We start from the raw sequence: 17,074 nt of genomic DNA, 5'->3' as shown, positions 1-17,074 counted from the left end.
CTTTACTTGCTAGCAGCCTCTCCCAATCAACCTTCGCAATTTCCTGGCTAATGCCATCAAAATTAACCTTGCTCCAATTTAGGACTTCAACTTTTATTCTATACTGAGTTAGCTAATCTCAGTTCAGGAATGACTGAATTTGATTCACAAACTCTGGTGTTAGGAAGAAGAAAATTTATCAAAGTTGCTAGTCCTGATCAGCATTCCCTGTGGATACAGTAAGACAAACAAGGTCGACTGATGCCTCACTGTTTATCTGTGGTTGAAAATCACTTGAATAAAGGATTAAAAAATGTCAGAACATTGGAAATGTGGCTCAGCAGAAAATCAACAATTTTCTGGACTTCTTTTTAAAATAATAGATAAAAACTACAAGGCAAAATTAGTCTTTAAAATGCATCTTTATCCTTGATAAATTGCTTGATATTTCAAATGCCAAGACTAGAAATGAAGAAATCTACAAGTTCAGGCAAAGTATACGAAGATATATATGTGAACTGAAGTGAGGGGTGTTTGATTATGTTGCGCAAGAATGAAACATAGACTGGATGCATGATTTGATTCATGATTTGATTAGTTCAACATAATCTGTCTAGCAGTTATGCTTTCCAAATCACGTATGTTCATATTACAATTACATTTAAATGACCCCATTACTGGTAAATTCCACTGAGCAAATTACGATCAAAAGATTCCTCTTTCATTAAACCGGTATTCATAATTTTGGATTTATTTAAATTAAAAAGAAACACAACAGGATGATTGTTCTAAAGAACGATTTCACAATCAGATGCTATTTTTCATGTTGCAAGAAACATCTTAGACTATAATTCAAACACATTAAAACCCTGATCTTGCTACGTGGGCATGTGGATGGTATACTGGAGTGCCAATCAATGGATCTCCAAATAATATTCTGTAACAGCCTGGAGCATTACAAAGGGAGAGCACGTGATTTCCCAATGTTCCTATGAGGAGAAAAAACTGGTTAACCCAACAAAATTATAATTTGTTTAAACTCTTTGCATCACCTATCATAACAAATGAGTACTTTTAATGCAACTGCACCTGGAGAAAGAATGATGTTGGGATGCCCAGTAAGTGTGTTGCAGCCATTCATTTTGGATAAGTTGGGTACTGCATTCAGCAATGCTTGTAGGTATTTTTCTTGTTCAATGCTACTTGATGATTCTGTGGATGCAGGAGCTAAATGGAAAAACAAAAATAATGTCACACAGAAAATACCAAGAAAATTCACTGATAATCAAAGTGACTAATGATGGAGCTGCATGTAGAATATTACAGTAGGCTAAAAAGAACCAAGCACATTCATGCATTATTCACGTTAGCATGCCTGGCATTTCCCCAGTGTGAGGTACATAAACAATGATGCCACTTTTCACAGAATGTCTACTTCTGCCCTTGCTGCAACCTACAATTTTTGTAGAACAGTCAAAAAACACAAACAGCACATGGCACTGAAATTCACACTGTGACACAGAGTTAAGTGACTCCATTCTGACATTGTTGTATTGACCAAAACATCTGCTGGACTCAGATTCCACATGTCAAAATATTTTTCCAATCACTTTTCCTTGCTTATTCATTGCCTTTGGCTTGTTATTTTTATTCACTTTTGTGCATCATGCTGCAATCTCTGCCTCATTGATCATCCTGTACCTTACGCCAAGCGACTCCTTCAGGACAATGGAATGTGTAGATGTGGCCACATGTACTGATCCTTCCTCTACAGCCTTTGTCCTTAACTCTTTGGCAACCTTTTATGCAGCTTTCAGTAGTTGCCACAGTGCTAGGTCGTTTAAGGTCTGTCAAACTTTCCTGAGCTTAGCGTAGCTTAGCAAAGTCACATCAATAGCAATGGATCTCTGCAGCTCCCAGTCGGAAATGTACAGGTCCTGTTTTAGTGCATATTTCAGGGGTAGACCATGTTGGTGCTATTTCAAACCTAATTCTGGCCAATCTCACAATGTCTTGCAGAGGGTTTAGGGTGAAAGGGGAAAGGTTTAGGGGGAACATTAGAGGGAACTTCTTCACTCAAAGAGTGGTGGGAGTGTGGAATGGGCTGCCATCTGATGTGGTAAATGTGGGCTCGCTCTTAACTTTTAAGAGTAAATTGGATAGATACATGGACGAGAGAGGTCTGGAGGGGTATGGGCTGGGGGCAGGTAAATGGGACTAGCAGAGTAATGTTTCAGCACAGACTAGAAGGGCCGAATGGCCCGTTTTCTGTGCTGTAGTTTTCTATGGTTCTAGGAAATAAGTGATCATTAGCACTAAGTATGACAACAGCTTAACAGAACCAAAACAGTTGAAACCTAATTCTTAAACAATACTGTCCAGGTAGCACAGAAATCTTTTCCCCTGATGGCTGAATGATTAGAAACATAGACATAGAAACATAGAAAAACTACAGCACAATTCAGGCCCTTCGGCCCACAAAGCTGTGCCGAACATGTCCCTACCCTAGAAATTACTAGGCTTACCCATAGCCCTCTATTTTATTCAGCTCCATGTACCTATCTAACAGTCTCTTGAAAGACCCTATCATATCCACCTCCACCACTGTTTCTGGCAGCCCATTCCACGCACTCACCACTCTCTGAGTAAAAAACTTACCCCTGACATCTCCTCTATATCTACTCCCCAGCACCTTAAACCTATGTCCTCTTGTGGCCACCATTTCAGCCCCGGGGAAAAGCCTCTGACTATCTACCCGATCAATACCTCTCATCATCTTATACACCTCTATCAGGTCCCCCCTCATCCTCCGTCTCTCCAAGGAGAAAAGGCCGATTTTCCTCAGCTTGCTTTCATAAGTCATGCTCCGCATTCCAGGCAGCATCCTTGTAAATCTCCTCTGTACCCTCTCTATGGCTTCCACATCTTTCCTGTAGTGAGGTGACCAGAACTGAGCACAATACTTCAAGTGGGGTCTGACCAGGGACCTATATAGTTGTAATAATACCTCTCGGCTCCTAAATTCAATTCCCCGATTGATGAAGGACAATACGCCATATGCCTTCTTAACCACAGAGTCAACCTGCACAGCCACTTTGAGCGTCCAATGGACTCGGACCCCAAGATCCCTCTGATCCTCCATACTGCCAAGAGTCTTACCATTAATACTATATTCCGCCAACATATTTGACCTACTAAAATGAACCACTTCACACTTATCTGGGTTGAACTGCACCTGCCACTTCTCAGCCCAACTTTGCATCCTATCTATGTCCCTCTGTAACCTCTGACAGCCCTCCAAACCATCCACAACACCCCCAACCCTGGTGTCATCCATAAAACTTACTAACCCATCCCTCCACTTCCTCATCCAGGTCGTTTATAAAAATCACAAAGAGCAAGGGTCCCAGTACAGACCCCTGAGGTACACCACTGGTCACCGACCTCCACTCAGAATACGACCCTTCAACAACCACTCTTTGCCTTCTGTGGGCCAGCCAGTTCTGGATCCACACTGCAATGTCCCCTTGGATCTCATGTCTCCTCACCTTCTCCATAAGCCTTGCATGGGGTACCTTATGAAACGCCTTGCTGAAATCCACATACACTACATCTACTGCTCTCCCTTCATCGATGTGCTTAGTCACATACTCAAAGAATTCAATCAGGCTCATAAGGCAGGACCTGCCCTTGACAAAGCCATGCTGACTATTCCTAATCATATTATACCTCTCCAAATGTTCATAAGTCCTGCCTCTCAGGATTTTCTCCATCAGCTTACCAACTACTGAGGTAAGACTCACTGGTCTATAATTCTCTGGGCTATCCCTACTCCCCTTCTTGAATAAGGGAACAACATCCACAACCCTCCAATCTTCCAGAACCTCTCCTGTCTCCATTGACGATGCAAAGATCATCGTCAGAGGCTCCGCAATCTCCTCCCTCGCCTCCCACAGCAACCTGGGGTACATCTCATCCGGTCCCGGTGACTTATCTAACTTAATGCTTTCCAAAAGTTTCAGCACCACCTCTTTTCTAATATCTACATGCTCAAGCTTCTCAGGCTGCTGCATGTCCCCACTACAATCCCCTAGATCCTTTTCCGTAGTGAATACTGACGTAAAGTATTCATTAAGTACCTCCACTATTTCTTCCGGATCCATACACACTTTCCCACTGCTGCAGTTGATAGGCCCTATCCTTTCGCATCTCATCTTCTTACTCTTCACATATTTGTAGAATGCCTTGGGGTTTTCCTTAATCCTGTCCGCCAAGGCCTTCTCATGTCCCCTTCTGGCTCTCCTAATCTCTTTCTTAAGTTCCTTCCTTTTAGCCTTGTATTCTTCCAGATCTCTAACATTACCTAGCTCTCTGTACCTTTGGATAACAGCATTTGTGTTTAATTGGCTACAATACCTGAGGTGGATAGTGCAGAAATCATGGGAATGAGGAAAGAGAAAAATGTCATTTGAAATGAAAATATACTTCCATTTCAGTTAAATAATTTGAACTTTTACATAATGCTAACCAAGAGACAGTCCTCATTTTGCATTGAGAGATCAAAGATATTGAAATGGATTGAAGTTGCATCTAAGTAATGAATATTAACTGTGTCCTGTTTCTGAAGATGTCTTTTAAAGGTCAAAGTGCATTGGTGTGCAATATGAGCATGGATAGAAATCTTACCAGCAGAGTGTGGATTCTGGGATTTGAAAAGCCCCACAACTCCCTTTCCATGGAATCCACCAGAGCGCAGCAGAACAGCTTTTGTCTTGTAGTGTTTCCAACACACTACTGGCAGTCTGTTGTGGCGATAACAGCGTGCAACTTTTTGTAAGCTGCTATCCAGTACAGATTGAGGCACAACCAGGAGTCCAGGATAACTATTAAAATAAAAGTGTAATCAGCTACTTAATGGAGTTTTAGCGATGCAGAGTATAAATTCTGCTACTCAGCAAAAATTTCAAAGGACCCAAATCATATTTTAGTTGTTTGTTCTGCGTGAAAAAGTACTCAGCACAGTTTACTTTCTTGGTGAGGTTATCCCTGCCACTTTTGAATTGAAAATCCAGGGTGAATTTGGTAAATTGGTAATTTGGTGTTCTTGAGGAAGAGATTGCAGCCAGATAGTCAATCTCTAAGTCCTCACCCCATTGTGTATTTCTGTGCAATATGAGAATGGACAGAAATCTTACCTATTTAGCGAAGATTCTGAAATTTGAAGAGCACCACAACTCTGTTTCCAGGTGGGTCTCATCTGATTTTTAACAATCTACTTTACAACTGTCCCAATCCATTTATCACAGTTAAACATGTTCTCTTTATCCACAATAAAGGATACAGTATCATTCTCGTTCCAGCATCACAGTTGGATCAGTTTCTTTTGTCTTATATCAATACCTTGCCCACCTTTTACAACTCCAGTATGAAAAATAAAACATAAATCCACTAGATGGCAGCATCAGGTCATTTGCTCAGGCTCCCACATCATCCCAATTTAATACAAAATATAAAGCCCTCAAATTTGTCAATAGCAATGCCGAATCTTTAACTCACTTCAGGTATCAGTGCTGCCTTTAAATATCTGGCATGCTGATGCTGAAAGGTAATGTCATACTATTGGTACTGTCTAGTGTTGAAGGGACTCGGGTTTTCAGAAGCTAGTTGTATTATCTCCACAGTGGTGACAGCATGATTTCCATTTATATGTAAAAGAAAATTTTAAAATAATTATAAAAGCTTTGCTAGTACTATAGGCATCTTTGCATTTCTACTCACTGAAAACTGTTGAACATTTGATTTGGATTTTGTAGGCTGGGTATTTCTAGGGCTGAAGTCTCATTAATGATATCTGGATGAAGTGCTGAGCCCTTTGCCACTTCACAGGCAGCTTCCCAATTTAAAAAAGATTGAAGCCAGTCAGTTTACCAAGTTGGAAGTCACCCAAATGCATGGCGTGGGAGGGAGTTATTAGACCATTTTGGGAGAAGGGATGAGTACAGGAAACGGCAGGTTGCAAATCAGCAACAAGGAGGACCATTCCTATTTTCAAGTTCAAATTTTACCCAAAATCCACATACCTTTTGGTGGAAGCTGCTTGTTGAACCAGAAACATGGCTCAATGCATGAATTTTACTGAGATGTTAAGATTATTAAGTTTTTACAAATTAAAATAGGCAGGCCAGAAAGAAGGCCTTTAGTGTACAAACTTAGTGTGAAATTACCAGTCGGAAACATTGAATCCTATTCTGGAGTTTCAAGTTTGCCAAGTTTTACCCAGAAAATGTTTCACTAGTGCCAGTAATATTAAATCAGCAGAGTGCCCAGAAACAGTTGCAAATTACGAAATGTGGGTATCAATCGATTCCTTACTCTGTTACCAAAGCTATATAAAAACAGCATGGAGGTAACATGCGTATGGCCTTATACACAGTCTAGTTGCAAATCTCCAGCCAATGAGCAGGTGGATGCAAATCATTATATTCCAGCAACAACTACAGGAGACTGAAAAGTCTACTTTCAATCTCAAAGTGAAACATAATAACAACCATTTCTGGGGTATTTTATATCACTCAAGAAATTTGACATGGAACTACCCAACAATTTGTGTCTTCAAATGGTGTCATATCCTGTGTAAAACTTGTGAGATTGGGGAATTGAATCCACCTTGGAAAAATAAGGCTTTAATAGCACAGTGCTGGACAAGGATACAATAGGCTGAGTCTCCTTTCTTACCTTCTGTTGTATGGCAAATCCACAATACTGACCACTTGGATCCCTCAAATTCTCAAACCCCACTGATTGTTGATCCAAATTCTCTAATGTGAGACTCTTCTACAAAGTGCCAGCTTTAGAATAGACAAGTCACTGCACTACTCCCCTTACCTCCACCCCACAAGCTTGCAATACAGTGTTCTGTATGGTCCCAACTAGACCCAGTTGCCACTCTTTTCTAACTTGAGCTTGGTCCTGGATGCCATCTTAAATAAGGTATGATGGTTGTTTAGCTGCACTGGAGGACATCTGAAGCTGGCACAACGGACCACAAGTGAATTGATTACATATGCAATTTGCAATGACCATACAGCAAGCCTGTTACAGCACATCTAGGCCAGATATGGCTTTTGTTTAGAGGATTCCTGTTTCTTGATATTGTTTAAATTTACTTTTTACATGTAATTTGCAGTTAACTATTCTGTAAAATTTGCTGATTTTGAAATTAGGAGCCAAAAAATGTAAGGAAACCCCATCTTTCTATTTTTTGTGTTACTGAACAAAGTTGCAAGCTATAACGAAAATGCGACTCTCTTATTCACAGAACAGATGGAAAAACAAAAAAAAAGACCATAACTATTTCACACTCTTGGCATGTCAGTTATTTTCCATTCTATTTTATACAACTTAAAAAAAAACAATTTCAGTTATGTCATGTTTTTGGTCTACCTTATTTATGTCCAAGTTATTTTAAGGAAAGGTCATGCTACTTTCCATTACAAGCTTCCACTAGTTTGTCCCCAGACAATGAATGTCATGCACTTGATAAAAGTAATGTCCAAATAAATAAAGTACACATGTGGAGTATATTTGAGTACTGCAAAAGTGATGACCACATATAGCAATTATTTCAGCACAGGCTTTTTCTTATCAAACTCTAGCTTCAATTGCCAGGTTTTTCACTGCATCTTTTTCCAGAGTATAGATCACTGGACTAATATTTCCAAATCATGTGAACAGCAAAACATAATTTGAAAACCCTCAGTTAATAAGCATTTGATAAGTTGTTTCATTAAAACATGTCTATGACTTCTAACAGAGTTCCTATTTATTTAAATATCATGACATATTATAAATATACGGACTATTGAATATCACATTCACATTTTTTTGATTCTTTCAATGTAAAAGATTTACGAGGATGTTGCTAGGACTAGAGGACCTGATTCTTTATTCCTTGGAATGTAAGAGAATGAGAGGCAACCTTAGAGAAGTGTTTAAAATTATGAGAGGTATAGATAAGGTGGACAGTAACAGTCTTTTCCCCAGGGTAGGGGAGTCCAAAACTAGAGGGCATAGGGTTTAGGTTGACAGGGGAAAGATTTAAAAGGGACCTGAGTGGCAACTTTTTCACATAGAGAGTGGTGAATATATGGAATGAGCTGCCAGAGCAAGTGGATCAGGCGGGTACAATAGTATCATTTAAGAACCACTTGGATAGGTACATGGAGGGCCGGGGCTTAAGAGAAAATTGGGACTAGCTAGGTGGGCACTGTGGTCAGCATGGACTAATTGTGCTGAAGGGCTTGTATCCATGCTGTATTGCTCTATGACTCTAAAACAGCTGCAAATCAGAATCAAGGTGGTAACAATCAAAAGTGATTTGTGAACAGAAAACTATGACACCAATAAAAGCTTTATAAAATGAATCAATCCTGAATAAGTGGCTAATTGTGCACAAAATAAGAGAAGATAACTCAATTAAGTGTGCTTAAAACACTTCAAATTATTTCCTATAACCATCTTTCTCTCTTTTGTCAAGTGCTTAGAATTAAAATCAGTTGAAATGTTAATGCCATTTCTCTCATGGCTGATGCTACCTAACTGCTGAGTACTCCAAGGATTTTAGAGTCATAGAGTTATGCAGCATGGAACAAAGGCCCTTTGGCCCAACTGGTCCATGCTGACCAAGAAGCCCCCTCCAAGATAGTCCCATTTGCCAGCGTTTGCCCCATAACCTTCTAAACCTTTCCTATCCAGATGAATTTTTTATTATTAGCATTCAAAATAAGGCTTCAATTCTGCCATACATCCATTGGATATACATTGTTTTCTAGGAAAAGGTTTTTATCATTGTGAGAATGATTATTTACAAGAGGACCCTGAACTGGTGTCATTTTTGCCATGAAGAAAACTGGTTGGGTTAAGAGTCTTAGTTTCTAATACAAAATTTTCTGATAAACATGTTGCAGTATGTAAAGTCATTTAAAAAAATGATTTTGGTACCAATACATGGGGCAAGGAGTGAAAAAGAAAGAAATCAAATGTACAAAGCATCGGTTCTACGTAGATTGTATAGCTTTCAAGGGTGATGAAGCTGTAGTAAGCACACAGTGCAGATTCACAAAGATGATAGAGTCAGAGAGTAATACAGCATGGAAACAGGCCTTTCAGCCCAACTGGTCCATGCTGACCACAGCATCCTCCCTGCTAGTCCCAGTTGCCTGCGTTCGGCCCATAACCTTCCAGGCTCCTCCCCTCCATGTACCTATCCAAATGCCTCTTAAATGTTGCAAATGTACCTGCCTTGACCACTTCCTCTGGCAGCTCATTCCAGATACTCACTACCCTCTGTGTAAATAAGTTACCTCTCAGGTCTCACTTAAATCTCTCCCCTCTAATCTTGTAACTGTGCCCTTTCATTTTGGACTCCCTAACCCTGGGGAAAAAACTATGACTGTCCACTTTATCCATACCCCTCATGATTTTATGAACTTCTAATGAGGTCACCCCTCATTCTCCTATGCTCCAAGGAATAAAGATCCAGCGTGGCCAACCTCATGATGTCAGAAGTGGACAGAGTTACAAGGAAAGACTTATGATACTGGGACCACTGCCACTGAACCACAGAAGAATAGAAATTTCAACAACTATGACAGGTTTCAACAGATGAAATAGGGAAAGATTATTTCTTCTCGTATGCAAGACAATGGTTTATCAATTTAAATTATAATTACAGAAGCAACAGTAAGGTTAGAAAAAATTTCTGTTAAGGTAGAGGTTTCAGATAATAGTTAATTCAAATTTTGATGAGCGAGCTTTGATGTTTTTTCATTGGTTGTTTAAAAAAGCTTAACTCAATAAATACTCCACACTACAGGTACTCCCCAGGTTTTCATTCCTCTGAACTGTTTGTAACTTGAACAGTTCGCAACTTGGAAATGCGGCCGCAGACTGAGTTCCTGCATGGCTGAAGATGCTTGCAGCCCCACAGCAGCTGATAAATCCATCTCATTGGTTTCCCAAACGCTCATTCATAGATATGGATTGTACATAAGTTGGGTATTTGTAAGCTGGGGGAGGACCTGTATATTCAAAAGTGTCTGAATCATTCTTTTGGCTCTGAAACACAAGAGTTAAATGGTGATAGAAGAGAGGCTGTGCAGCTGATCAGCTTTCCAGAAGTCCACAACAGCTTTCATTGAGATTCAGAGATTAAGATATTGAAGGAATAGATGGAAGTCATCTTCTACAAGTAAAATGATACAACAAAGGGAAGCTCACTGTAATCTTTGTCATCAATGCAATGAAAGTATACTTTACTAAATTAATACTTCTCCTTCAGTCCCTCAGGTCAAGGAGAACTTGTTTCCACTCTAGTGATTTCTGATGGAACCAACAGATTCTGCTGCTGGTGGGGCAGGTGGTGCTTGATGGGGCAAGGTAGATAGGTAGTTTGGTGTGCTCTTCCTACTGTTTATCCTGAGCTGTTCTGTACCCTTGTTGTTTTTGGCCTTTGATGGCCTTGACCCTTGACATTGCTGAAGAATTCATGGAATTTTTTCAATGCTATCCCAAATTCTCCTCCCCTATTTGAGCTATCAAGGGCCAGGACTTTCCACAAGTTGGCTGGGGTGTTATGCATCTTCAAGGAGGCTTTGAGAACATTTACCCACCTCTGTAAACTTTGTAATCGCTTGCCATGACAGAGCTCGGAAAGGTGCGTTTTGGTTGTCGTGTACTTGACATGCAACTGATGGGGCCTGCTCTTCAGAGCTGTTTAAATGCAATTAGTGTCCCAATACTAGGAATGTTGCTCTGGGAGAGAATGTTAACATTGGTTCACTAATTCTCCCGAAGGATTTTACAGAGACAACATTGATAGTATCGCTCTTCACCTTCTGTAGCTAATCTATGTCTCAGACATGCACAAGATGGCAGGAATCACTGCTGCACGGTAGACCCTGAGCTTTTTGCCAGGATTGAGATCTTCATCTTCAAACATTCATCCTCTCAGATGGGCAAAGGCTGTGCTGATTCCCTGTAGACAATGCTTGCCTTCATTGAGACGTGGCTCCTGAAATATGGGAAGCTGGTTACCTGTTTTCTAGGGTCTTGATGTAGAATTTTATTGTTGGTGGGCAATGTTATACAGCAGGGGCAGTTTGGAGGAGGACCTGTTTTGAGGATGTTAAGTGTAAAGCCCATTCTATTGTATGAAAGTATTGATGATGAGCTGGAGTTGGCTGCCAGCCATGGGCATGCACAAGTTTCATCTGATTACTGCAGCACAATGACTGCAGTTACAGTGAACTTGATTCTGGAGCAAAGGCAAGATAGGTTGAGCAGTTTTCAATTTATTAACTGCAAATATGATTTGCAAAACTGCCAGTATGAAAGGTATAATGAGGAATAGAAATCCTAAATTCCATTCAGGAGAACTTTTTCAGTGAGCATACAACAATAAAAGATGAGGGGATGTAATTCTGGATTTAGTTTCAAGGAATGAGGCTGGAAGGGTGGAAGGAAAATCAGTGGGAAAGCACTTTAGTGGAAGTGATCATAATTCGATTAGACTTAGCACAGTAATGTAAATGGATATGACAAAGGGGTAAAATTTCTAAAATAGGTAAGGGCAATTTTCCTAGTCTGAGAAGTGGTTTAACAAAAGCAAACTGGAACCAGCTATTTTATTACAAATCAGACCCAGAGCACATTCGAGGAGGAGAGTCAAGAGGATTAGGATAAACAGAGCAAAGAAAGAGCAAGTATGCCAAAGCAAGAGCCCTTTAACATGATAAAATTGTCCATGAGTTGACAGGGAGGAGAAAATCTCTCAACTTCAGGAGGATATGGACAGTCTGGTCAGTTGGGAAAATGACCAATGAAATAAACTTGAGAAGTATAGAGGTTCAATGGGACCTTGGGAGTGCATGTCCACAGAATCTTAAAAATAATATGCCAGGCTGTTAAAAATATATAGGGTTTACTTTCTTTTACTGACCGAGGCATAGAATAGAATGATGTGCTGAAATTGTATACAATGTTTGATAGTCCAGAATTTGAGCATTGCGTACTGTTCTGGTCACTATATTAATGGAAAGATATAATTGCACTGGAGAAGATGTAGGGGAGATTTATGAAGCTGTTACCAGGTCTGGAAAATTTTAGCTGCAAGGAAAGATTGAATAGACTGCAATTGCTTCCATTGGAACAAAGGGGAAACTTAACTGAACTATACAAGTTTATGAGGAGCACAGACACATCAAATAAGAAGGGCCTATTTTTCTTATTTGAGGGATTGAAGTCCAGGGAGCATGGATTAGCAAAAAGCTAATTTTCAAGCCATTTATACCCTGGATATGTATGGCCATGACAATAAACTTGGAACAAAACTTGATTTAAAGTAATTGATAGAAGAATGAAAGGAGAGATGAGGCAAAATTCACCAAAGGATGCTAAGGGTTCGGAACTCACTATCCAAGAAATTTGTAGTGGGAGAAACATGAGTGAGCATGTACTTAGAGCCGTGAATTGCAAAGCTACGGATCAAGTACTCTAAGATTGCGTAGCTCTTTTTCAAACTGCACAGATAAAATGCATATGATTCACAATATAGCTTCCAAACACATATCTCAAGTTGTTCCTGAGCTTTTACAAACACTGCTCCATTCAACTGTCATTTTAATGTATTGCTCAGTTTATGAGTGAAAATTAAAGATGTTCTTTATTAATTTGAATTCTTCTACTCTCACAATTTAGTTTGCAGTAGACATCTTGTAAACTGGAGCTGAATCCAGTCAGTTGGATGAAAAAGATATGTACACAGTTTTTCTCTTTAAAATCACTAAATTAACAAAACTGTGAGTGTTGATACATTGTTGATACTACCCATAAAGAGTGTAGGGGAAATCTGAACTCACTTCATACAGTACAAAAATTAGTCTTTGAAATTAATTAAAGTGGTATAAAACAGGATGAAGTACACTTACTGGGGACCATTATTCCTATCTTGGTGTTTAAAATTATGAACACAAGATACACAAAACTTTTAACAGGTAAAGATTTAGATATTTGATTTGTTTCTGTGTGATACCATCTGCAAACATACATACTATAAGTCTCAAATAATCACATTAAAAATGTTAAACGTGAGGTCATTTCACTAGCTTGTTGTTTGAGAGAAGAATGTTCTAACATTCTGACTTTGAATGTGAGGGCATTCTTCTCACAACCAAGACAAATCAAAAACAAATGGTTTTATCATTTATTTCATTGACTATGGTGGACTTCAAGCAAACTGGGTGCTTACGTTTGCCTATATCACAGTATCAACTATCTCACAAACACTTAATTGACTGCAGGACATGCCAAGATCTGGATATCACCACATAATATTTAGAATAGACATAAGAAATAGAATTTATTTTGTCTTCCCTCAGCTTTAGTAATTGTTTTCTCATCTCACTATTTTTCTAACTTAATTCCTACTTTGATTCCCAAGCTTTCATATTCCACAATATCTTGCTCCCCCAACCTCACTATCAATGTTCAAAACTCTGGATATTGGCTGTTTGCCACTCTGTTCTTTGGCCTGCTCTAATATCTGGTCTCTGCTAAAGTAGGCTTGGTTGCTTGCTTCTCAGCCTCACTTCTCCAAGCCCAAGATCTCCTGACACACAACCAGTAGATGATAGAAACCTAAACCCATTCAACCTGTGCTCTTCACTTGCTCACAATAGAAGTAGTAACCTAGAAAACACATCTTAACATTATTTATCCTGTTGTTCCCATCTATTGTAATGTATTGCCCATTGTATTGTAATTTGAGGTGACTAAGGCGATGAAGGCTCTCAAACCTGAACAAACCCAACCTCTATTATCATCAATTTATAATCAAACACACCGATTTTGTGTGGCATTTTGATACAACAACTACAGGGGCTCCCCGGGTTATGGAAGATCTGACTTTACGGAAATTCTCCAATGAAATTTTCAAACATTTTTCAAGACAGGAAAGTCAATTACAGAGATGCAAACATCTTCAGAAGTTATGGAATAGAGGTAGCAGCTAGTTAAGTCAAGATAACCAGTCTTCAAAACAAACTGTTTACATGTAACCCTGCAGTAACCAAACAGATACATTGTCTTTAAGAACACAGCTGCTGGGTCTCCAGCAGGAGACCACTTAGACTTCCTTTGGAAACTGACAAGGCAAATCTCTCGAGTTGACACTTGTAAACTACTTTGTCAAACAACATAGCATCCATTGATACTTTAAGGCCATTGAAACTAGCCATAAGATCTGGGACATTCTGATTCTGTACTATTTTAAAGACACAGGGAAGACAATAAATAAATGTACATGTTAATCAACCGTCATTGAAATTGTTGTTTCTGACTTACGGGAAATTTGGTTTATGGGCAGTTCTCATGAACAGAACCTTTGTGTAACCCAGGGACTGCCTGTAGTGCTGCTGCCTCACTGTTTCAGGGACTCAGATGTGGTGCTTGTACATTCTCCTGGTGACTGCATGTCTTTTCACTTGGTGTTCCAGTTTCCTCTCATATCAAAAATATATACCGTTAGATTAATTGACTACTGGAAATCCCTAATGTATGCAAGTGGCAAAAGAATTAAAGAGCAGTTGATGGGTATGTGACAGAGAATAAGTTGCAGGGACACAGGGAAATAGGGGGAAAAGGACTAATTGGATTACCTTGCTGAATGGCTTTCTGAATCCATCCCAATTACTTTCAGAAAAACTCTGGCCTTCACTATCAAGTCCAACCTCATCAATCCAGTCAGTTACAAAAAACAGGTTCCCTGACCAATTCCTATCAATTTTTGGCATCACCTTGGTCTTTGCCCCAAAGCTTTCCAAATTGAGGCCACGGTTACCAACCAGCTCAGGCACAAAACTCCACTCATTGCACTGTAACTCGGAAAGCCAAGATAAAGGTCTTTCTTGGCCTTCAATGAAGTTGAAATGAAAACAAAAGATACAAGAAGCATAAAAAATGATAGGTACAGAGAGTGCAAAGCATATGGAATAAAAGACAGCGAAAAACCTGAGTGTCATTTGGATTAGGCAAAACCAAGATAAAGAAGAGCTTAGTAAAATAAAGAAAAAAATATTAAGGTGTAGCGGCCAGCTACACACTACGAAATGAAGACACAGAGTCGCTGGTTTGAAATCAGAAGTTGAATGAACGACAGGGGCACGGTGCGCCTTTAATATCCGAAAACTTCCCATGCTACAGTTCCCGCACTGATGTCACGTGCTGGTCACTTGACCTTCCTGCGCGCGGGCTTTCCTAGCCCGACGATGGGGAAGAAGGAGGGCCCCGTGCCATCTTTGATCGGGGCCTCCAACGACGTTTGTGATGTTGGGAGCCGGTTCGATGCCAGTGCGGTGAGTCGCTACATAACATCCCCACCCCCCCCACCCCCCAGAACTGGCGATACCGTCGCGAAAACCAGAATTAAATAAACTATGACTTGGATGGCCTGCCCCTGCGTCGCGCTCGCTGGACCACCACGGGTTGGTCCAAGTCTAAATGAGCCGGCTTCAGCCGGTCAATTGTAAAAACCTCCTCGCGCCCTCCCAATGTCCAGCACGAACATAGACCCATTGTTCCTGACGACTCAGAATGGCCCTTCGTACGCCCGCTGCAGTGGTGTTTGGTGCGCGTCCCTCCTGACGAAGACAAACTTACAGTCTTGGAGGGAAGCCGGCATACGGGTCAGGGCCTGTCCGTGTCGCGAGGTGGGTATCGGGGCCAGGTTTCCAAGCCGCTCGCACAGCCGGTCGAGCGCCACAGCAGGTTCTTCCTCTGGCCCCCAAGGGGCTGGTAGGAACTCGCCTGGGACGACTAAGGGCGTTCCGTAGACCATCTCCGCGGATGAGGCATGCAGGTCCTCTTTTGGCGCGGTGCGTATCCCCAGCAGGACCCAGGGGAGTTCGTCTACCCAGTTGGGCCCCTTAAGGCGGGCCATGAGTGCTGACTTCAGGTGTCAATGGAACCTCTCCACCAGCCCGTAGGATTGCAGGTGATAGGCGGTGAGGTGGATCCGGGAACCCCACAAGTTGGTGACGACAGACCACAGGCCGGAGGTGAATTGAACTCCCCTGTCTGAGGTGATATGTGCCAGGACACCAAAACGGGCCACCCAAGTTGACAAAAGGGCCCGTGCGCAGCACTGAGCAGCGTTCTTGAGGCCAAAGGGCATCCGGACGAATTCAAAGAGGCCGAAAGGTGTGATCAGCACCATCTTCGGAATGTCGCCTGGATGCACCGGGATCTGGTGATACCTGCGGACGAGGTCGACCTTGGAAAAAATGGACCGCCCATGCAGGTTGGCAGCAAAGTCCTGAATATGCGGCACGGGGTACCGGTCTGGGGTAGTAATGTCGTTGAGGTGTCGGTAATCGCCACAGGGTCGCCAGCCTCCGGCTGCCTTGGGGACCATGTGTAGCGGAGAGGCCCATGGGCTGTCCGACCTGTGGATGATCCCCAACTCCTCCAATTTTTTGAATTCCTCTTTCGCAAGGCGGAGCTTGTCCCGGGGTAGCCACTGGGCGCGGACGTGGAGGAGAGGGCCCTAGGAGGGGATGTGATGCTGGACGCCGTGCTTGGGCAAGGTGGTGGAGAACTGGGGCGTTAGTACAGACGGGAACTCTGCCAGGACCCTGGCAAACTTGTTGGTCGACGTGGTGATGGAGTCAACGTGTGGGGCTGGTAGCTTGGCCTCACCCAACGAGAATGTTTGGAAGGTCCTGGCATATACCAAACGCTTACCCTGCAGGTCAACCAGCAGACTGTTGGCGCGAAGGAAGTCTGCCCCGAGGAGTGGCTGCGCGACGGCGGCCAGGATGAACTTCCAAGTAAAGTTGCAGATGCCAAACTGGAGGTGTACCAAACGGGTGCCAAAGGTCCGAATGGCGCTGACGTTGGCGGCTGGTGTGCAGTTGCGAGTCTCATGGCTGTTGGGAGGCATGACGCTGACGTCGGCTCCGGTGTCCACTAGGAACCAATGTCCGGAACACCTGTCCCACACATGCAAGAAGCTATCCGGGTGGCCAGCCACCGTAGCCAT

General features: G+C 41.7%; 1 protein-coding gene across 4 annotated transcripts in view; it reads right to left on the bottom strand.

Annotated features, from left to right (window-relative positions):
* sbf2 (SET binding factor 2) overlaps positions 1-17,074 on the bottom strand; it is a 406,613-nt gene that overhangs the window by 55,184 nt on the left and 334,355 nt on the right. For all 4 annotated transcript variants that reach the window (XM_052028866.1, XM_052028868.1, XM_052028865.1 and 1 more), the window contains exons 27-28: positions 4,666-4,862; positions 1,069-1,206 (exon numbers count right to left, since the gene is read on the bottom strand). In XM_052028866.1, coding sequence (XP_051884826.1) covers positions 1,069-1,206; positions 4,666-4,862 — 335 coding nt within the window. The remainder of the gene's footprint in view (positions 1-1,068; positions 1,207-4,665; positions 4,863-17,074) is intronic.

The sequence above is a fragment of the Pristis pectinata genome, chromosome 14 (genome assembly GCF_009764475.1).
Source record: "Pristis pectinata isolate sPriPec2 chromosome 14, sPriPec2.1.pri, whole genome shotgun sequence".
In the NCBI taxonomy this organism is placed as follows: domain Eukaryota; kingdom Metazoa; phylum Chordata; class Chondrichthyes; order Rhinopristiformes; family Pristidae; genus Pristis; species Pristis pectinata.
Note: the sequence above shows the minus strand (reverse complement) of the source record. Positions and strands in the feature narration are given on the sequence as shown.